At 37.7% G+C, this 22,827-nt stretch overlaps 1 protein-coding gene across 1 annotated transcript in view; it reads right to left on the minus strand.

Annotated features, from left to right (window-relative positions):
* CORIN (corin, serine peptidase) overlaps positions 1–22,827 on the minus strand; it is a 225,053-nt gene that overhangs the window by 44,042 nt on the left and 158,184 nt on the right. Inside the window, 4 exon segments of the mRNA XM_043972400.1 lie at positions 2,020–2,251; positions 12,406–12,513; positions 14,529–14,645; positions 17,436–17,546. Coding sequence (XP_043828335.1) covers positions 2,020–2,251; positions 12,406–12,513; positions 14,529–14,645; positions 17,436–17,546 — 568 coding nt within the window.

The raw sequence follows: 22,827 nt of genomic DNA on the forward strand, positions 1-22,827 counted from the left end.
TCAGCCAGAAGCTCAAAAGTAATGGGCAGTCCCCATCACCACACAAACACATATACATATACCCAAGCGCTAATCCAGTTTAATGTTCTAGTATGACCAGAGACAAACAAGGGCATGTGAAGCTTGCAAAGCTCTATACCCTGAGCTAGTAAGAATGGAGAAATCCCCTAAAAGGTTAAAAAATTCCAGGGTAGTCAGAAAGCCCCAGGACACAGTAGTGTACAGCCTGGAAAAGTACTTGTTAAGTAAGGGAGTCTGTGATCTAGAATTCCAACAATCCAAGCTGGGTGTTAGAGACAGCTCATTTGTTGCTCAAATAATTTGTTGCTCAACTAAGAAGCTAGGTGGCACAATGGATAGAGTGCCAATCCTAGCGTTAGGAAGACATCTTCCTGAGTTCAAATCTGCCCTCAGACACTTACTAGCTGTGTGACCCCAGGCAAGTCACTTAACCTTGTTTGCCTCAATTTCCTCATCTGTAAAATGAGCTGGAGAAGGAAACAGCAAACCACTCCAGTATCTTTGCCAATAAAATCCCAAATGGTGTCATGAAGAGTTGGATATGATTGAACAATAACAACAATAAAGCCCTGAGAAGCAAGAATCTGGGTATGCTCTGGGCTATACATTCGAACTCTTTGGGATTAATGCTATGTAGGAATTGAACTAAACTGTAAACCTAATTCCCCTTCCCTTCTGTAAGGGGTGGGGGGGGGGGAGAAGAGAAAGAAGGGGAGAGATTCTGATGATCACATCTTTATCACAGATAAAAATTCAATTTTAGGGAGTCAGTAATAGGGAATAGCTATTAGCAAATGAGCTAATTAGGGTCATGCTTACACTTCTAGTGTCAACTATAATTATTTGTTTGAATTGAGAACCTCTTAACTTATTTACAAGCATATACATATGTAGAGAAGAGGAGTGGATTATGCCACCTGAACTGTTGGGGGAAATGAATGAATGTTTTTTCTTGCTCTATCTTTGAAGTAAACATCCCTTTGTAAAAGCTAATCCAAGGTCAAATGATTCAGTAGAATGAGGACCCTAAGAATGGGGCATACAGCAGTTTGGCACTTGAGTAGATGGTAGAAGAGACTCCACAATACCCTCATGGCATTGCAGAGCCCAGGGGGGTAAAATGTAATGGGCTTAGCTCTGAGAGAATGGGACCAAAGTCAACAACATGACAGAAGGTGTGGGAGGTAAAGGGAGGTTTAGAGTGACAAACAGCTGAAGAGAAGAACAGAGGAGGAGAGGGGGAGAGGGGGAGAGGGAGAGAGAGGGAGAGGGAGGGAGAGGGAGATGGGCACCTCCCTAGAGGATGCATTTTAGGTCTACATAATTTATGTAAACTATGATTTACATCAGTGTATACTTTAATAGGTGTCATCTCACTAATGTGAGAACTCCCTCCATGGATCAGAGAATCACTTATCTGCCACATTCCAATTCTCTGCAATTTCTTATCTGTGTTCTTCTAGAGATCTTCCATCGAAGATCCACCCAGAATGCTCGAAGCCTTCCTCTGGGTGAAGAGCTCAGACTGTTCTTCTGTTATCTCTCACTTTTGGCACTTTTCCAAATTCCCTTCTCTAATCATACAGTTCTTCAGTGATATCCCCCATGTCACTTTTTGTGCTCTGGTATTTATGTCTGCATATCAAATGCTAATTTCCACTTACTAGTATGAAGTTCAAGTCGCATTTATTCTGCAACTGTACATTTCCAAAAACATTTCTAATGCTCACCTTTGTACATATTCATAACAATAAAACATTTCATTCTCTTAAATACGCAGGCACTTAGACAACAGCATCTCACAACTCTTCATCTTGTACTTGAGTGAAGTGACTTGAATTTAAATATCTAAGCTGCTTCTTATTTATCCTAAATTAATATTTTGATAAATTTATTTCCCTAATGACATTCCCCTCATTAGACACAATTGAAAACGTACAACTTCATTCTCCCCAGGGTAAAACACAGATTGAATTAGGAGTGGTTCAGTGATATTACCTGCAGGGTGGGATGTGCTGGTTTGTATGTGGATCACACTTTGGTACCAAGATAGTGCAGGCGAAGAACATGAGATATTTGTAACAGTTGGTCTGAACAAGGGCTGGGAAGAGGGAGGACTCCCAGCTGATAGAAGCTTCTTTCTGAGTCCTGTGGCCAAGGTAGTTTGGAAAATTTGTATAATTATAGGGAAGGTTGAGGCAAAGCTCCAGGGTGATTGGTTCACATTGACCTAGTAAGAGAGAATATATATCAGCTTGTTTTAAATGTAGAGTAACAGGCAATTCAGGAAAATCATCACAAGATTGAAGGTCCTAATCAGTGTTTATTCTACTGTAAGATATCTCTTTTTAGAATAGAGATTTATACAAACTGATACAACGTGAGGTAAGCATAAACAAGAAAACAATATACACACCAACTATAATAATAAAATTAAATTGAACATCATGTAATTATAATGATAATGATAGTGGCCACGGTTGCTCCTTAAAGAAGAGATGAGAAAATGCAATTTCCCCACCCCACCCCTCTTATTGGAGAGGTGGGGAACTATAACTGGAGTGTTGTGAATGCTGTCATGTGAGGCAGATGTAATGGTTGGTTTTGCTGAAATGTTTTCCTTTTCTTTTCAAATTTTTGTCATAGGAGAAGATTCACAAAGAATGAGAGGCATGCATTCAGAAATGAATGTAATCTAAAAAAGAAAAGGTATCAGGTTTTTAAAAGAATAGATAGTACTAAAATGTAAGAACAGTCTTCTCTAATGATTAAAGATGATTTCAAGTAACACAGTACTATCTTGACCCTAGGTTGAGTATTAAAAACTTGATTTTATAGTCTTTCTTTTTTTTCTGTTTTATCTAATGTTATTCCCCTCTAACTGCTTAGAAATTACATTAATTCTCACTTTCTAAGTATTCCATTCATTAGATTTGAACAAATCTACTCATAATTGTCCAAACCTATAGTTCTACAAAGAGGGAAAAAAGCAAAATACTAACATAAAAACCAGGGAATTTTATCATACTGGAAAATAAACTGACATTTTAGCACCCAAGTCTCCCTCATATATTTCAAAATCAGGCTACAAGATTGTAATTTAAGAGTTTTTTGGTATTCTTTTTTGTTTACCTAACCAGGAACCTCCTCCATCAGTATAGATTGGCATCTTCTTTGAAACTTAATAGTCTTAGACTGCATATTTATAACCTATACCAAATTGCTTGCCCTCTCAATAAGGAAGGAAGGAAGAGAGAGAGAGAGAGAGAGAGAGAGAGAGAGAATGAGAATGAGAATTTAGAACTCAAAATTTAAAAAAAACTAAATGTTTAAAAATGTTTTTACATGTAATAAAATATTAAATACATTTTTAAAAATAAAAAAGAAACTTGGAATCTTATGGAGTTGTCTGGGGCACTGAAAGATTTGATGATTTACCCAGGGTTACACAGCCAATATGTGTCAAAGGTGGCACTTGAATGCTATTCTTCCTGACTCCAAGAGCAGGTCTCTAGTCACTACACTTCACTGCCCCTCAATTACAAGTCATCAGTTAAAGATCTGCAAATCAAAGTTACTACAGAAAAAAATGTCCAAATGAATATGTTTGAGGCAAAAAGACATGTATGTTCAGGAAAGTTCTTCAGTTGATTCTACTAGCTTTTTTTCCATATGAGGTTTGGTCAGAGAGGTGAAGCTTAAACTTTTTAATCTCTGTAAAATACAACACACAACAACTTTTTTGCTATATGGAAAACTTCCTGTCCCTTAGCAATCATTCAACCAACAAGCATTTATCGAATGCCTACAACATTACAGGCTAGTTCTGGGCACCAGGTATACAAATACAAAAAATATGAAACAAGTCCTTTTCTTGAGGGTCTTACTTTCTACTGGGAGAGACAACAAGTACATATGTAAGTATAAGGGAGAGGGAATTTGATTCCGCACCCCCGGCTCAGCCAATATAGTCACAGGATGCAATAAGTTAACAAAGTGTTAACATCCTGTTATCCTTTTATGAATATGTGAACATCTGTCTCTGATTGAGCCAGAAAGGAGGAAAATCATTGAATGAACAATAAGAAGCCATGACAACACAGGGCTTTAAATAATTAAACCCTGGAGACATCAGGGGCAGGAACCACTGGTTGAAGAAGAACCTGGTCCCTTAAAGGCAATAAGTCTTGGGGATAGGAGGAGACCTCTCTCCCCACCCTATCAGCCACAGTTCCTAGCAGCAGGATAATAGCCCAGAGGGATGAAAAACATTTGGAGATTCAATTACAGACAGTTCAAAGCACAGTGGGTGAAGGAGACACACGTATTATAGACAGACATTGGTAACAGAGATGCAGTTACCCAAGGCTGTAAACAGCTTCAAGGAGCATTACCTCTGAAAGGAGGGGAGAGAACTGGCTGTGGAATGACAAGAGTAGGAAGGGAAGAGAAGGGGATAAGCATTTATAGAACACCTACTATGTGCCAGGCACTTGTTAAGTGCTTTATCTTATTTGATCCTTAAAACATTCCTGCAAGGTAGCTACTATTATTATCTCTGTTATATATTTGAGGAAGCTGAGGTGAACAGAGGTTAAATAATTTGCCCAGGGTCATCCACCTAGTAACTGTCTCAGGCAAGATTTGAACTCGGGTCTTCCTGATTCCAGACTGAGTAGCCTATCCATTGAGCCACCTAGGTGACATAGTAAAAAGAGAAGTCATATCCTTCAAGAAGCAGACTCTAGGAGGGCAGATGAAAACCCCATCCATCAGATACACTGTCCCCAGGGAGGAAGTTTGGTTATGTTTCTACTAAGAAAGTTTTGTCAGTACTACAAGCGAGTGAATATCTTTGGCCACATGTGTTCTCTACATGTATGCCTCCTTACTGGTATACTCTAAGTTTTTACTCACTCTTCCTACATAAGCTGTATTTGTGGGAGAGTGCATCCCAAGTTTATAAAGGGAATGTTTTTCTTACTACTGTTTTTCCTATGCCATCTTAGGAAGTGTTTTACTCAAGTTAGTGACATCTACTGGCTGTCTCGATACAAAGCACACCAGTAGGGGCTCATAAACAATACTTTTGGAAGAACAGCCACACAGATAGCATCCTAAAACTCAAAGTAACAGCCACCAACTGGGGTCCCAAGCAAAAAGTGTGAGTGGAAGTCAGGGTAGTAGCCCAGAATAGGTGCTACTTAAGTATATATAGAATGAAGCCAAATTAAGTACCGATCAAATAAATAATCAAATAAAAGTGGTTACAAGGGAAGGACAGTAGCAGGTAGGGGGAATGAGGAAGACTTCAATAAAAGATGGTATATGAGCTATGCTTTGAAGAACATGAAAGATTCTACATGGAAAAAGTGGTGAGAAAAGGATACGTTACATGCATGGGGAAAAAACCAATGCAACATTACAGGGAAAGAAGATAGAATCTATGTCAGGAAGGAAGAGGCCAGTTAGACTGGACTATGGAGTTTGAGAAAGGAAATAATATATAATGAGGTTGGAAAGATAGGCTGGAGCCAAGTTGTAAAGACTTTAAAATCCAAGTAGAGGAGTTTGTATTTTATACTAGAGACAACAAATGCCACTTAAGCTTACTGAGAAAGGGAGGAACATGACCAATCTGTACTTAGGAAAATGATTTTGACAGTCATGTGGATGGATAGGGGTAGGGAGACAAGTAAGGGAAACCAACTAGGAGGTCGCCTGGAGTAGCCCAGGTGATGAAGGCCTGAAGTTTGGCAGTCACTTTGTGGGTAGAGAGATGGGGTGTGATGCACTGAACTAGAATGAACTCTAACAATGAAATATTATTTAGAGTTAGGGGATAACGGTATCATCGTATAGTAATTGATAGATTTTTGCTTAATGCATAAATGTTGATTGGTCCTTTGAAAGAACTTCAGAACTTTAGCACTAGAACATAGTATAGAGATTACCTAGTTTAACTTTTTTTTTTTTTTTTAGTGAGGCAATTGGGGTTAAGTGACTTGCCCAGGGTCACACAGCTAGTAAGTATTAAGCGTCTGAGGCCGGATTTGAACTCAGGTACTCCTGACTCCAGGGCCGGTGCTCTATCCACTGCGCATTTGTCCTCTTCTATCTTGTCTTTTACATATGTTATCTCTTCCATTTCAATTGAAGGTCCTTGATGTCAGGGGCTATACATTTGTTTCTGTATCCCCAGCACTTACCATGTGCCTGATATTTAGTAATTGCTTCTTTCTTTCTTTCTAAAATTTTTAAGAATTCTTTTTTGTAGTAATTGCTTCTAACAGTGCTTTTTGATTGATTGCTTCCACATACTGAAACCTCTGCTTGAACACTTCTAGTATCATATTTGAATCTGAGACCTTCACAAATTATTCTGCGCGTATTTTTACATGAGAGGAGCTGTCCACATACCTGTCATCCCTAAATTTTGTAACTGACATGACAAGTTTTTTTCATCTCAAGGACTGACTTTTTCATGCCTTTCATTGGAGCCTGCCACTAGAGGGAGATCTCAGCACAAACATTTAAGCATGTTGAAAAGGCAATAGTTTTTTTTTCTTTTTTTCTTTTTACGGAGGGTATGATAGGCGTTATTCTTACACATAGTACTCTTTAAAATGCATATTTTTTGAATAAATGAATGGATAAACCCTTGGGAGTTTCAGAATAACTTCAATCTTCAAAAGCTATTTTTAATAACTTTTGCTGTGAATTTTTTCAGTCCTAGATGAAATATAATATACATACACACCAAATGCTGTTCAGTGCTTGATGGGACATAGATTACTCAAAGTTCATTGTCTGAATGCTTAAGCACTTTATATTTCATATTATTTTCACACATATTCTCCAAAGCAATAAGGAACAAGGGATACAGAGGTTTGGTTTATAATTTAATTTCAAGTTCTCGGTTTATCAAAATGATGTTTTCAAGACTTCAGTCTTTTTTGAGCCTATTAACTTTTCTATTTTTAGATAGTTTGTTAATGCATTTTTCTATTTTAAACATCATTTTTACTTCCAAAATATTCCCTGCACCCTCAAAAATTCTCCATGGCTCCCCTCACACCAACAGAAGTCTACCTTGTAACAAATGAATTCATTTGACCACGTCAAGACTTTAATCTTATTATCCTACAAATGGACTTGTCAGGAATTAAACTCATTAGGGGATAATCCCATTATAAATTCTAATAAGAATTTGTTACCATGGCACCATGACCATAATGGGACTTGGAAATTGTAGACCAAGCTCACTTGCATAACACTCCCCCAATTCTGCCCTTCCAGATATTCTGCTAGGAAAAATAAGAGGAGGAATTATGCAACAATGTTGTTCTATCAATCAGAACACTTTGGAAAGGTGAAGAACATCATAAGTTGAAAAAATGAAAAGTTAGAAGTCACCTTAAACATCATCAAATCCAACTATTCCATTTTACAAATGAGAATTTTGGCCCAGGGAGATAGATGACTTACCCAAGGTCACATAGGTGGTAAAGAAATCAGCAGGTTTGACGCAAAATCCAGGGCTAGATCCTGTTAGGTACTTCTATTGAGCTTGCCAGATACTTCCCTGGGTTGCAAGAACAAGATTCACCTACCAGGAATCCTAATAGGTTTGGATTCTATGTGACAAAAGGATGGTGACAGAAACTTGGGACTATAGCTCAACCTTCAGATTTCTAATGGAATGGTGACTCAGGAATTAGGGCTACTTTCAGGGTACTGCTCAAATTAATAATGCCTCAAACCCAATGTAACTGTATTCCAAAAATCATGAGTACCTATAAATAGATCACTTTTTTTTTCCTGTCCAGAAAGTCAAGTATTGATTCATTAAGGTTCTTTAGCTACATGAAGAGTTCATGAAAGGCAGCACAGAGGACAAGTACTAAAGACCTCTAGACTCTTGGAACCCTAAGATCTAAGTTAAAAACTTTAGGCAAGTTAATTTCTTGGGGTTTCAATTTCCTCATCTTTAAGATGAGCATAACAGTAGTTGTCCTACCTACCTCACAGAACCGTTGTGTAAATCAATCGAGATAAAATAAGCTGTATGTCTTATAAACTTCAAAATGCTGTACAAATACTTGCTACTAGTCACTGCCTACCTCTGCAAAGTATCAAGCAATAAGAAAGTATCTTAAATGGTTTCAAAAGACTGGTAAGACATAAAGATAGGCATCTCTAAGACAATGGTGTCAAACTTAGATAGAAAGGGGAACCATTTAAATCATACATAAGGATCTTTGCTGACCTCTTATTGACTTAGAAAACCACATACCAACATTAACTATGTTCTACTGTATTTTAACTTATTTTGTTAATTATTTCCCAATTACATTTTAACTGAATCCAGAACATGACTGGGGGGCTGCCCAGTGTTTGAGTCTTCTGCTCTAAGGTATAAAGTAAGCACCTGCATCTATTCATTAAGCGGACATTTATTTAATGCCTGCTACATGCCAGGCATTGCATGTCACTTGTACTTGGTAGCATAGCATAAATAGAGGAAAACAAGATTCACCTAAGAGGAAAGTTTTTAATTTCCCAGTATTTACGTAAGGTAGGTGGCATAGTAGATAAAGCTCTAGATTTGGAATCAAGAAAGCCTGTTTCAGACACTTACTATCTGTGTGACTCCGGGAGGGTCACTTAACCTCTCTCAGCCTCTGCTTCCCAATATGTAAAATGAGGCTGACGATAATCCTTACCTCACATGGTTGTTTAGAGGAAAAAATGAGATAACAAATGTAAAGTGCTAAATCCTTAATCCACTCCTTAAATTGCTATACAAATGGTAGCTGTGCAGGCAGTTATATCTCTTTATGGATAGGATGCTGGACTTGAGGCCAGGAAGACTTGAGTTTGAATCCTGTGTAGCCAGGGACAAGTTCACTTAACATCTTAGCCTCGGTTTCCTCATTTGGAAAATGGGGATAATAATAGCACCAAACTCATAGGGTTGATACGAGGATTAAGCCTTAGAGCATTATAAAAATGCCCTTGCTGCTAGCTACTAATAAGGTGGCTAACAAACTAACAAATTACATGACTCTTAACATGTATACCCTTTCTTATTGGTTATATGGTATGACAGCAGCAAGGATTAGTAGGAAGACAGTAATAAGTGTTTGTAATGTCATAGGATTTAGAGCTGAATAAAATCACGCCAATCCCCTCAATTTACAAATAAGGAAAGTAAGGCCCAGACAAAGTAGCAGTCAGCATTTGAATGCAGCTCCTCTGACTCCAGAATTGAAAAATTTCCCATTAAGTGCATATTTCAATGATATGAATGCCCCAATTCCAAATGACTCATTTTAAGCTTATAGTAAAGCAAGGAAAGAGATTTGCAAAGTTCCAAGGTGGGGGTGGGAAGAGAAGGGAAATAGCAAATTCAGGAAATTAGGAAAAAAATAAAATTCTGGAATAAAATGACAACACATATTCAAGACATAACCATACCCACTTGTTGTGAAAGCCACTGTGTTGTCCTAACAGGATGAAGTTTTCTAACAAACTGATTGCTTAATAAATGAAGATGTCCAAAAGTGTATCTGCCAGGGTTTTGGTTATTTCCTCTCTCCTTTCCCTGACCCTCTCACATCTCGGTCCAGAATTGTGTGCAGTTGTGACAGGCTGTATTCGGCTTCAGGCTAGCAGATCATCCCAGTTACAAATTTCCAGCTTCAAGCTGGGCAAGGAAATAAATCCAAGAAGTTGCAGAACAAATGAAAGACCATGATGATAGGAAGGACAAGGCCAAGAAGAAGAGCTATTGATTCCAAATCCAAGCCCTCCTGGACTTCTGGCTCTTTTCACATTCAAGATCAGTGCCAATGTGATCCTTCCAATGACTTCCCCTGCCTGGTTCACTCTGCAGAGCATGGGCTTCTTAATCTTTTTTCTTTTCTGTTTGTGAAGCCTAGTGACCCTTTCTCAAAAGAATGTTTCAAAATTCATAAGATGAAATATCTAAGATTAAGTCAACAAGCATTTATTTAGTATCTATTATGTGTCAGACACTGTGCTAAGCACTGGATTGCAAAGGAAATCAATTATATTAAAATAGTTATAAAAATATTTTTTAAAAGTCCATGGGCCCATTTAAGAACCCCTGCTCTAGTGAGTCTGTCCCCCCCCCCAACAAAAAGCCAGGGTTATATTCAAATGAGGCATAAAGTAAACATTTTGACATCAAAATAATTAAATCTAGCACTTTTCCAATAAATACTAATGACGCTTTTGTACTTGCAGAATAATTGTCGTATTTGAAAAACAAAACAAAAATCTGTCCAGTTTGCTCCAACAGTACAAAATAACAGCAGCATTTACAAAGAGTTAAGATTAAATCTGTGTAAACACTCATATCCACCATACACAGTGGACATGCAGAGTTGCCCTTCAGTTGCCTTTACTTACCCTTCCAACCCAGGACTGCTCAAGGCTGGAGCTCCAGCTTTCTTTTGTGTATGTGTGTGTGTATGTGTGTGTGTGTGTGTGTGTGTGTGGCAATTGGGGTTAAGTGACTTGTCCAGGGTCACACAGCTAGTAAATATCAAAGGTCTGAGGCTGGATTTCAACTCAGGTCCTCCTGAATCCAGGGCTGGTGCTCTATCCACTGCGCCACATAGCTTCCCTCCAGCTTTCTTTAAAGGTATTCTACAGGATTTGTTGGGGCAAAGTTTATTCTGAGTCTCTGACTTTAGATTTTTAAATTTAAATTTAAAGCTTGCTAGCCATTTTTAAGGTAATGCTTTCTAGATGCAAAGTGTTACACTTGACTTCTGAGCATCATCATAGTGCCTATCTGAACACTTTTTTTCTAGTGAAAATTTTAAGTCTTCATCTTAAATAAATTCCTATCTATTGTCTCTCTTCCCCACAATATTTAAGGCCTTAGCTATAGGTCTTTACAAACCTTTACAATACTGGACCTTAGCTATTAAATGGGATTCAATGCCTTAAGAGGAAAACAAGCACACAGAGACATACTTAATATTTCCAGTTAAACATCACTGCCATTCAGGTGTATGTGCCATACCTTGCTAAATTATGTTGCCACTTTTAAGGGGAAGTGTTAGTGTGAAGTTGAGAATGAAGAAAGGAATGCAATAGTCAAGTGTGCACAGTTATGCAAGCTATCTGAAAAAGGCTTTGCACTCTTACTTTTACTAGGTCAACCACCAACTTGTCCACGAAAGAGAAATTTGCTGTTCTCATTCTTCATTTCCATCTGAGAGAACAGGAATCCTAAGAAAAGCTAGTTTGAGTTCTCCTTATTAATATATGCCAACATTACTGATTAATCCATTCTAAGAGAGCTCTTTCAGATACTACCAAAAGTAAACTTATTTTCTTTACAGTACACTTTGATGATTCAGGTCTGTCTTCTACTAATCACACCAAGAGCAAAAATCTCTACTTGTCTGATTATTTACATATGGTGCCTAGAAAAAAATTCTCGTTTAGTGGTTGGTTTCTCTAAATCATTTGATCATGAGGGGAAGCTCTTGCTGTAAAGTCCATTTGTCTAGCTTAAGAGCATGTGTGGTTTTCAGGTACTCGGGTTCTGATCCCAGTTGCTCCAGTGGTCCTCCATGCACCACTTCTTATCATATTCCCAAAAGGGGTTTGCAAAATTCCTGTGTGAATGGGCTTGTAGACATGAATGACCATAAGGATCATAGCAACCAATAGGATGCCGAAGGTGCTTCCCATGAGCACTATGTTCTGCTAATGCATCACAGTATATGACCAACAGCATCTCGGTGGGGCTCAGAGCTTCTGTCAAGCCCAGAAGGAGGCTACCCAGCCCCAAGCTCAATAGCAGCAGCAGCCAGCCCACCCGCTGGACATCAGCCCTCTGCTCCAATGGTCTTCTTTAATATGCATTATTGAAGAAAAGCCACCTGCTTAGGTCATTTGGACCTTTTACCTCAGACATCCTTATAGCTCTGCAATATACTAGAAAAGTAGAAATGACTACTCTTCTTTAATCTAGATTGCCACCCCCTCAAAAAATTATGTCAGTATTAAGTGTTTGTGTCTTGGATAAAGTCTTCATAAATTTTTTTCCTAAGCTATGCTTCAAATTGGAAGGAAAATAGCATCTGCTCCCAAGTAAAGTCATGCATGTACAGGAGACGTTGGGATGAATATAATAAGTAATGGAAAGCACAGATTTAGACCCCAGATCACGATGACATTTGCTTTTGATTTAGCCTAATCAAGACCAGCGTCTTTCCTTAAATAATAAGCTGAAATGAATTTCCTCATTTTGGATTACACCATCTTAAAGACAATGCAAATGAAAGCAGCCGAAAAGACATAGGCAGACAGTGACACACTCATTGCCTCACTACTTACTGCAGTTGGTCTGATTGCTGTCAGAGTCGCAAAGGGAACTCCCACCACATGCATCAAAGCAGGAATTGTAGATGCATTTCTGATCACCTTCTAGACATGGGGTCTGGCCTGAAAGAGGGGGGAGGGAGAGACAGGAAAGGAGGGAAGCAAATATGTGATGTCACATTTGCTTTAATCATCATTAAATTATTTGCATTCTGATATGAGGGGTTTCAAAGAACCACCTGTAAGGATGGGGAACGGAGAAGCTCTATAATGAGAATTTCCTTTCTGACTCACCCACTACTTCCATATCTGGACAAAATCCAAAAATACTGGCCTCAGATTGAACAAACCCATGTAAAAGAATTAAGTGCTAAATACCAGATATTCCAAAAGGGTTGTATTAAGAGGGAGAAATGCATATTAACACATTCTGGGAAAGTATTGTTTTTAATAGAAAAAAATGGTGTTCTATGCTATATTACACAAAATCATGGCTTTTTGCACATAATTAGAACATTCAATTCAAAAGGTCTTTGCACAAGTCTTGAAATTGTCCTAAAATTTTATTTCCTTCCAACTCTGCTCTTCTCTAAGAGACGTCTTTGTTTGAGTAATAAATACATTCCCAACACCAATAAGATATAAGCATTTTATCATAGCCCATGTCTTCTGCAGCTGCTATCAATCTTTTTTCTCTTATGTCTTTGGAAAGAATCATAAACCCAGCTGGGATGAGCTGAGCATCAGGTTTCTGGTTTCCAAATGAATGACAGTTGTAATGTCAGAATATGCCCTAATTACTTTTCCTTAAGCTATGCGGAAGCTATGTTTTTCTCATTGACCAATCTAGTGATTGCAGAGTCATTAGTAGATTAAAAAATCATCATAATAAATTACTAATTTCTCTCTTCCCTACAATATTTAATTTCAGATGTGTCATCAAGAACAAAAATAATAAAGCCTTGTATAACATGTGTATGTATATAAAGATCATAACAAACACAAAATAATCATATTTTATATGACTATATAATGACTAAATAATATTTATACATTTATATTCCTATCTATGGACCTACTAAAAAATGTTTTCATAGTGTCACCCCTTCACCTGCCAGTTAACTCCACAGTAAACCTCATGATGATCCTTGGGCCTCTGTGATGATCAGTGACTGAGGCAGAGGGCTATATTCATAGTCAGGGACATCTGGATCCGAATCCTGCCTCAAACATTTGTTAACTATATGACCCACCCCCCTCCACCTTAGGCCTCAGTTTTCTCATCTATAATATGGGACTCAAATAGCCCCTACCCCACATCATAGCTATGAAGATCAACTGAAATCATATTTATAAAATACTTCACAAATGCTCTCATTTTTATTCTTAACATACACAATCCTCCTCCTCCTCCATGATGATGCCAAGGAATGAATAAATGAGTAAATAATCTGTTTTGTCACAAAGGAGACCCAACAAACATTATTCTCACCATGGTAGGATACTTAAAATCTGGTATAGTAACATTTACATGCCAGGAACAAAGTTATACTCAGTCCCAGGCAACCCTGTGTGATGCTTGGCGATGCTTGTACAGACACCAAAAAGTGTTTCCCATATGGACACCAGACATTTGGTGAAATCCATGCAAGATCTATTTCTTGAGAACCATGAAGAATTAAATTATTTCTTGGTATATGGCTATTTCAGGAAGTGATTAGATCTGTCTCTAGAATTTAATTTGTCCATTCTAATAAGAAAAATGACTAAACTTGGATCTTTTCCCTCTATCCATTTTTTTCTCATTGCTTTTCCCCCCACAAGATATTTAATTGTGTTTAAGTTTGTTTTGATTTGTTTGTTATTTATCTTTGGTTTTCACTGCATCAAATACCAAGACTAGGGGAAAGCTAACTGAAAGTCACATTTATTACTACAAATATTTTCTAGCCCAGCAGTGCTTCTGGGATATAATGTATTCTCCATAAGCAGACTAATTTACAAAGGTATGCTGGATTGTTAAGTTTAGCGTAAATCTAATCAGGAATTCTTCATTCTTAAAGAACAAAGATTCCCTTTAGGGAGTGCTGACAACCCAACCACAATTTTCTGAAGAGAGGCACATGGTACACACTCACTGTGGCTACAGTTTTCCTCATCACTTCCATCTTTACAGTCCTCATCACCATCACACCGGAAAGCGCTGGGGATGCACTGGCCATCGCCACATTCCAGAAGACCCTGACTGTAACATGCTGAGGAAAACAACAATGGTATTCACTTCATTTATTTGAGTTGTATATTTTTCTTTATTCAACTAATGATTACAAGAAGATGACTAATTACAGTCATGTTTCAACGAGTCCAACCCCTTCATTTTACAGATGAGGGATGGGGGATTTGAACTCAGTTCATCAGATACAGCATGATACCTAACAATACATTTGTTATTGCTGTTCAGTCATTTCAGTCCTGTTCGACTCTTTGCGACTCTGTTTGGGGTTTTCTTGGCAAAGATACTTAGAATGGTTTGCCATTTTCTTCTCCAGCTCATTTTACAGATGAGGAAACTGAGGCAAACAAAGTCAAGTGATTTGCCTAGGGTCACACAACTGGTGTCTGCAGCTGGCTTTGAACTCAGGAATATGAGGCTTCCTGCGTCCAGGCTCAGCACTCTATGCACTATGGCTCCACCTAGTGACCCCCATAATATACTGTCCCTCATAACATCTTCAATACTTACTGAATTACCACAGATTGCTCTAGGGCAACTGCCTGCTTTTTCTAATATATTTTCCCTAATTTCTAACTCTCAAGGAGGAGTGAGAACTTTCCCCACTACAGAAAGTGTCTAGGCTTTATTTTACCAACTTTATGGCTCAGGACTCAGGAGTCTTTTTCATTTTCTTCTGTGTTCACAAGTGTGAACTTAATTATTATTACCTAAAAGTCACTAGAGAAGAAAGGTGCTACTATATCCTGATAGGAAAGCCATCAAGACTGACCTCGGTATCTATTTACTTTAATTCTCTAAGAAAATTTCCTATTATTAAGAAGAATGTTTCCCATACCAAAAACAACAACAACAACAAATTATACAATTATACAATTATAACCTTGAAAAAGTCATTCGAGATTTATAGATCTCAATATCCCTATCCCTATGGACTAGAAGACATTGAGGTTCTAACTCCATTAGTCTACAATCTGTATACTCTGAGGGGCAATCAAGTTCTGCTCATTATCCCCACTATCTCCCCAGTGTAGTCTGTTTATCAGTCTAGTTAAGTAAATATACCTATCAAAATCTCATTTTAAGAAATCTAACTTTTTTAGCCAGTGACTGGGCTTTTTCTTTTTAGAAATCTCATTTTTTTGATGTTCTTTGCTTTTACATAACTTTCATTTTTGAATATATTCCTTTCTCCCTCAACCCCCAAACTCATTTTCTCACTTATCAATGCCTTGGAATTAAGATTAAAAAAAGAAAAATGGGTAAAAAGCAATTCAGCAAAACCATCCACCCTATCAACCTTATCTTACAGTCTCCATGATATTCCATACCCTAAGTTCTCCATCACTGCAAAGAGAGAAAAGAGGTGCATTTTCTCAACTCTTCTCCTAGGCCAAGTTTGGGTATTAAAATTATAACATTTTAGTTGTGAGGTTTTTTTTCTATTGACATTATTTGATTCTATATTGTTTTCCTGGTTCTCTTTACTTTGTGTATAATGTATATATGTCTGTGTAGTATGTATATACATATATACTATATATATACACATATATATAAAATCTTCCCATGCTTATCTTAATTCTACATATTCCTTCTTTCTTATGGTACAATATTTCATAACATTCATGTACCACAACTTATTAAGCCATTTTCCAATTGATGGACATGCACTTTTCCCCCACCTCTTTGCTACAACATGAGAGTCAATATTCGAAAGAGATATTCTAATGGACATATTAGTTATCAATTTAATTTACTCTATTTGGCTATGAGGTTTATTATTATTATTAATGAGCTTATTTTAACAATGTATTTTTTCATTCACTTAATACCATAATTAATAAATTAGTTCAAAAGAAAGGTGGGACAGCTAGATGGTGCAGTGGTTAAAGCGTTGGCCCTGGATTCAGGAGTACCTGAGTTCAAATTCGGCCTCAGACACTTGACACTTACTAGCTGTGTGACCCTGGGCAAGTCACTTAACCCCCATTGCCCCGCAAAACCAAAACAAAACAAACAAAAAAAGAAAGGTGTATTTTTTGTATTTTCACTCCTAAATTTAATTCTACTGAGAATAACTATATAGAGTCCATTTTCTAGAACAAATACTGAATTTTATGAGGTAAAAGAGCTATTTACTGAGCACTTTTCTTTCCATTAAAGACATTATAGATGACTGAATTACAAATATCATCAGCATTCACTGAGCTGTATACTTTTGCACTATAGAAAGTATGAACTTGGAACCATAAGATTTTGATTCAATCCTTAGCCTTGTAATGTACAAGCTAGGTAACCCTGGGTAATTTTTGTAACCTTTTTTGTGCCTCAGTTTCCTCCTACATAAAATGGGAACAATAATATTTACAATGCTTATGTCACAGGGTTATCACAAAGATTAAATGTGATTATGTAAATAAAATTCTAAATCAATAAAATGATAAGCATTTATTAAATATCAATTTTGCTCTAGCCACTGTTCAAGAACAGAAGGATACAAAGAGAAAGAAAAACAGTCACTGAGCTCAAGGAACTTATATTTTACTAGGGTCCTCAGTAAATATAGACAAAACAAAACAAAATTAATTTTGTTTTAGATTAATATCCACTATTATTAGTCTTAGTTTGTTAATGATACTTTTCCTTCTGACAGTTATAATTCACTTGTTATCTTTATATGTTAAAAGCTTAAAATGGTAGGTGTTATTTTTTTCCTTTGAACTACTTTTAGATCATAGAAATTTAGTGTATCTTAACCCCCACCCCCCAAAAAAGACTACAAAAACCAAGCATGAATCAGAAAACTCACAGCAATTGACTTCATCTGACTTATCTAGACAGTCATGGTCACCATCACACACCCAGGCCATTGAAATGCATCGGCCATCTCCACAGCGATATTCCTTTATGGGATCACAGTCTGAAAAAAGGATGACAAATGATGAGGAAGTAGAAATCCCACCTAGTGGACCAACAATAATAACTGTACAATTCCTGCTTCCGCTCAACATTTTTTGAAATGCCAACATTCTGACACAATTTAATAACTTTGCAATAGAACTATTTTAATATAGACATTCCTGTGAGATTAGCTCCTCAAAGAACTACCAGCTGAACAAAGCCCAGCTTTTGTGCTTGACTTGGATGGGTTTTGCAGCTTTGCATCTTAAATCAATCTATTTCTCTTAGTGTACATATAACTAAAAACAGGGCGAGCCATGAGTTTCTTCACACAGACCTCGCAACCCTTGGGAAAGAAATTAATTTTCCTCAAGAGTTAGCAAACAATGAAAATATAATTCATTGTAAATTTAGATAAATTTATGGATTACATATCACAATAGATTATTGACCTTTAATAGCTAGATTTTCAAGTTAACATCAAGCTAATGTTACAGGATCTATAGCAGTTAATATTTCTATGGAGCTTTAAGGTTTCAAAGCACTTTACATACACGAAGTCATTTGGAGCTCACAACAACCATTTATGGTAAGAACTACTGTTATTTCCATTTTACAGATGAATAGGCTCAATGAATTTCAGTAACGTGCCCGGGGCCACACAATTAGTATGTAGTGGAAGCAGGGTTCAGACTCAGATCTATTTTCTATGCCATTTAAACCAAAAAAGTGAAAGTCACAGGGCAGCTAGATGGTGCAGTAGATAAAGCACCAGCCCTAAATTCGGGACAACCTGAGTTCAAATCCAGCCTCAGACACTTGACACTTACTAGCTGTGTGACCCTGGGCAAGTCACTTAGCCCTCATTTCCCCACAAAAAAAAAAAAAGGAAAAAAAAAGTGAAAGTCACTAAGTCAGTTGAGAAAAGATCTTATTAAAGATCTATTATGTGTGGGCAGCTAGATGGCGCAGTGGATAGAGCACCGGCCCTGGAGTCAGGAGTACCTGAGTTCAAATCCGGCCTCAGACACTTAACACTTACTAGCTGTGTGACCCTGGGCAAGTCACTTAACCCCAATTGCCTCACTAAAAAACAAACAAAAAAAACAAACAAAAAAAGATCTATTATGTGCCAGATACCATGGTAAGCACTGGAAATACAAAATAAAAACAAACCAGTTTCTGTTCTTCTCAAAGAGCTTCCAGAGTGTAACGGAGGAGATAACATGCAAACAACTATATACAAAGAAATATAAGGGGCAGCCAAGTGGCACAGTGGATAAAAGCACCAGCCCTGGATTCAGGAGGACCTGAGTTCAAATTTGGCCTTAGACACTTGACAGTTACTAGCTATGTGACCCTGGGCATGTCACTTAACCCCAATTGCCTCACCAAAATAAATTTTAAAAAATATATACATATATATGTATACACACACACACACACACACAAGATAAATTGGAGATGATCAATAGTGTTAAACGGAGTGGGGAAATGCTTCTTAGCCAGGACTAGAAGGAAGCCAAGTGGCAGAGTGAGGATGGACAACATTCTAGGCATGGGGGATGGTCAGTGAAAAAGTCCAGACTCGGGAGATGGAGTATTGTACTCAAGGACCAGGAAGAAGGCCAGTGTTAGTGGATCACAGAAATCATTTAATCCAACCCCTTCATTTCACAGATGAGAAAACTGAGGCCCAAAGAGGTGAAGAACTTGCTGATGATCTCAGAGGTATTAAATAGCAAAGCTGGTATTTCGATCCAGATCCTCTTTCTCCCGAGTCAGAACTCTCTCTTCTACATCCTCAGGGAGGACAACTCCCTCTTTCTTGTCTCTCAGTGACACTATCAGAGACAAAATGTTGATTTGGCTGGATCATAGGTCTGTTCTAATACGGCCAATTAGAATGTTCAGAAAGAATTTAGAATCAAAAAGAATAAATGCTAGAGAAAATTCAGGTCAAGCAGCTTAGGAAACACACAAAGGTTTAATCCATTTACCCAATGCTGAAGACACCCCACCATACACTAAGCTGGGAAAAGGATAATGGTGGCCCAGTCAGGAATAAATCCAAAGAAAGCACTAAGACACAAGCAATATCACTGAGAAAGTGGGTTTGCTACATTGCACTGTGGCAAGTAAAATTGTGACCAAGGCAGGCTGAGACCCAGTTTTCTCCACAGCAAGATAAGTTTATTAACAGTAATACGTAAATATTTAGTAAAGTGGGTCATGCTGTCTATCTCAGCCAAAAAGCCAGGGACCTGAGCATGATCAATTCATTAGTTAGGCTAGCAATAACCAATATATCGGGCAATGGCTTATCTCAATGACCAAAGACCCTGAGGAGGATCTTTTAAGCCTACTTCTGATTGGCTTGACAATACATTATTTGGACTTCCCCTGGCAAAGATAAGACAATCCTAATTGGTAGACATTTTAATGAGAAGGTGGGTTAAAGGTTACCTCAGCTCTTCGTTATTACTTTCTTTGTTTGTTTGGTTTTGGTTTTTTTGTGGGGCAATGGGGGTTAAATGACTTGCCCAGGGTCACACAGCTAGTAAGTGTCAAGTATCTGAGGCTGGCTTTGAGCTCAGGTCCTCCTGAATCCAGGGCCGGTGCTCTATCCACTGCGCCACCTAGCTGCCCCCGTTATTACTTTCTTGTTGGAAGATATGAGTGATCCTCAGGTGATAAAATTAGTCTGCAGCTGGGAAGAGTGGATGGGCCTTCAGGTGTGACTGATCATGCCCCTCTATGACAATTAAGGAATGCTAATTGCTTCTAGGAATCTTGGCCAGAAAATTAGAAGCATCCCAATCAAGTCCTCCCTACCTTTGCTTCTCTCCCCTTTTCCTTCCCCTAATTTTGACAAGGAGGCAGAAGATCAGGAGAGTTGTCTCCCTGGGGAGGACCATGCTCAAACTGGTTTTCTGTTTTTCTGTAAATAAAGGCAAGGGTGCCACTTAACTGGTTAGCCAGGGAGTGCCCTGGGGGTTAGGAGTGATCACATTATTCCACCAGTTTTCTGAGTTAGATTATGAAATGGGGTCTGATAAAATGGGGGAAAGGATGGATTACAAAGCAATGTTAATTATTAAGTGACAAGACATAATATTAATTTTCCCCTCTCTCTTAGGAATACAGATCCCTTGGATTTTTCCCCTCAGTCCTTCAGCATACACACCTTGCTCTTTCCAATCTATTCTCTGATCCAGATGTAATATTCCAATAGATCAAGGGTTCCTAATCTGCCCCCCACTATATATATATATATATATATATATATATATATATATATATACACATATATATACATACACACATATATATAAATCTTATTTTTATATACATTTAAAAACATTTTTTGAAGTTACATATGTTTTAGCAGAGTGCTAAGGGGGTCCATGATGCAAAAAAAAAAATTTACAAACCCTTGCAACAGATAATCATGTTTTCATCCAGTAACAAGTCAGATAATCTCTTCTTTAACTTTTCCAATACCTGTTTGGACTTGTGAGATTAAATTGAGCAGTTTTACAGTTTTTCATGTATGGCTTTGCCCTACTAAACTATAAACTCTGGTAAGGGCAGTAATCTTTAGCAGTGTTCTTATAATGCCTTTTGGGTCATATAAGCCTTTTACAATCTGGGGCAACCTATGGACCTCTTCTCAGAATAATGTTCTAAAAGCATTAAACTTAGAGGATTGCAAAGGAAAAGAATTATACTGAGATACTATTATAAAAAAAATGTTTTTTAAGTTCACAGACCAAAGGATGAAGAATGCCTGGACTAGGCAATGTCATAGGTTCTTTCCAAGTCTATATGGTCCCATATTCTTACCCACTACAGGATTGAGCACAGGACTCTGACCAAAGTAGGTACTTGATGAATGTTGAACAAATGAATGAATGAAGCAAGAATGAGGCAATAGCCTACTCCTTTGCCTGGTAACCAGGAATCATGGGAATCTTCATTAACTTTACCCTTTACCTCCTTCATCTAGCTTTTGGGGCTCATTTCTCCAGTGTTCTGATCATTTTCCCACTCTTCTACTACATTCCCTTATTCCTCCTAGCTCCTCAGTTCATTCTACCATTGTCTTTCATTGTCTTAGCTTACTCTCCCAAGCTTATTCAACAGCCACTGCCTTTTCTATTGTTAGTTGCCTTTAAATGAACATATAACATCAAAATCTAAAGGAGTTTCCAAAGTTGTAAAGGCTCATAAAAAAAGGAAACTTTTTACCAGATGGGAAGGAGAATTGAAAGAATAATTTTAAAAGATCTCAAGTAGAGGTCACCTTAGAGGTAAGGGGGTTTAGGGTTAGCATGCGTACATAAACCCTTCATCCTAACTATTAGACAAGACTAGCTATTGCATAAGCAAAATTTAGTGTCAGTAGCATTTCCACAAAATCAAAGCATTTAGAGCTAGAAAGGACTTTAAAAATTATCCCATCCAAGCCTTTATTCTACAGATGAGGAAACTGAATCTTAGAAAGGTTAGAAATTTTGCACAAGTTAATCAGATAATACATAGCAGAGCAAGTTTCAAACCCAGATTATCTAACTGCAGCACTCTTTCCACTGTGCCACACTGCCTCAAACTTCTAGGATGAGACACAGAGAGGATCCATTTGCAAAGTTTTACCTGAGAGCTTACCTTACAGACAAAAGTGGCCTCTCCCTGAACTTTCCACCCTTTTCCTCCTAGGTCTGCCCTCTGGAACCAATGAAAATAAGGCTAAAACCTCTTTTACAAAGAACTCTTCATATACCTAAAATCAGCAATGATGCCCCATATCCCCAATGCCGACCTCTTCCCTTCTCTAGATTAAACACCCCAGATTCTTCAGCCACTCCCTTCAAGGTCCAAAGTCTCTAGTCCCCTCCTAAAAGCTTACATTTATATTGTACTTTACAGATGGTAACAGCATTTTCACATATATCTCATTTGCTCTTCATGAAAGTAGCATCTTGAGCTGTGTCAGGGTGGAAGACAGACGCAATGAATTCAACCTCACAATGGCTAGAACACATTATAATTTTGTTTACTAATTCAATAAAAAAGAATTATAGTCATAAGTGGGTGGTCTTATCAGATGAATAGATATTCAAATGACTCAGATTAACATGTTACAGCATCACATTAACTCTTGATTTCATTTAGCCAATATTATATTACTGTAATAGTTATATGTCAGCATGAAAGTACATGGGCATACAGATGTGCAATTCTTTGTAGTCAAAGATGAGAAACCTAAGTTCAAATCTTGCCTTTGACAATTACTAACT

The sequence above is a fragment of the Dromiciops gliroides genome, chromosome 6, assembly GCF_019393635.1.
Source record: "Dromiciops gliroides isolate mDroGli1 chromosome 6, mDroGli1.pri, whole genome shotgun sequence".
Classification (NCBI taxonomy): Eukaryota; Metazoa; Chordata; class Mammalia; order Microbiotheria; family Microbiotheriidae; genus Dromiciops; species Dromiciops gliroides.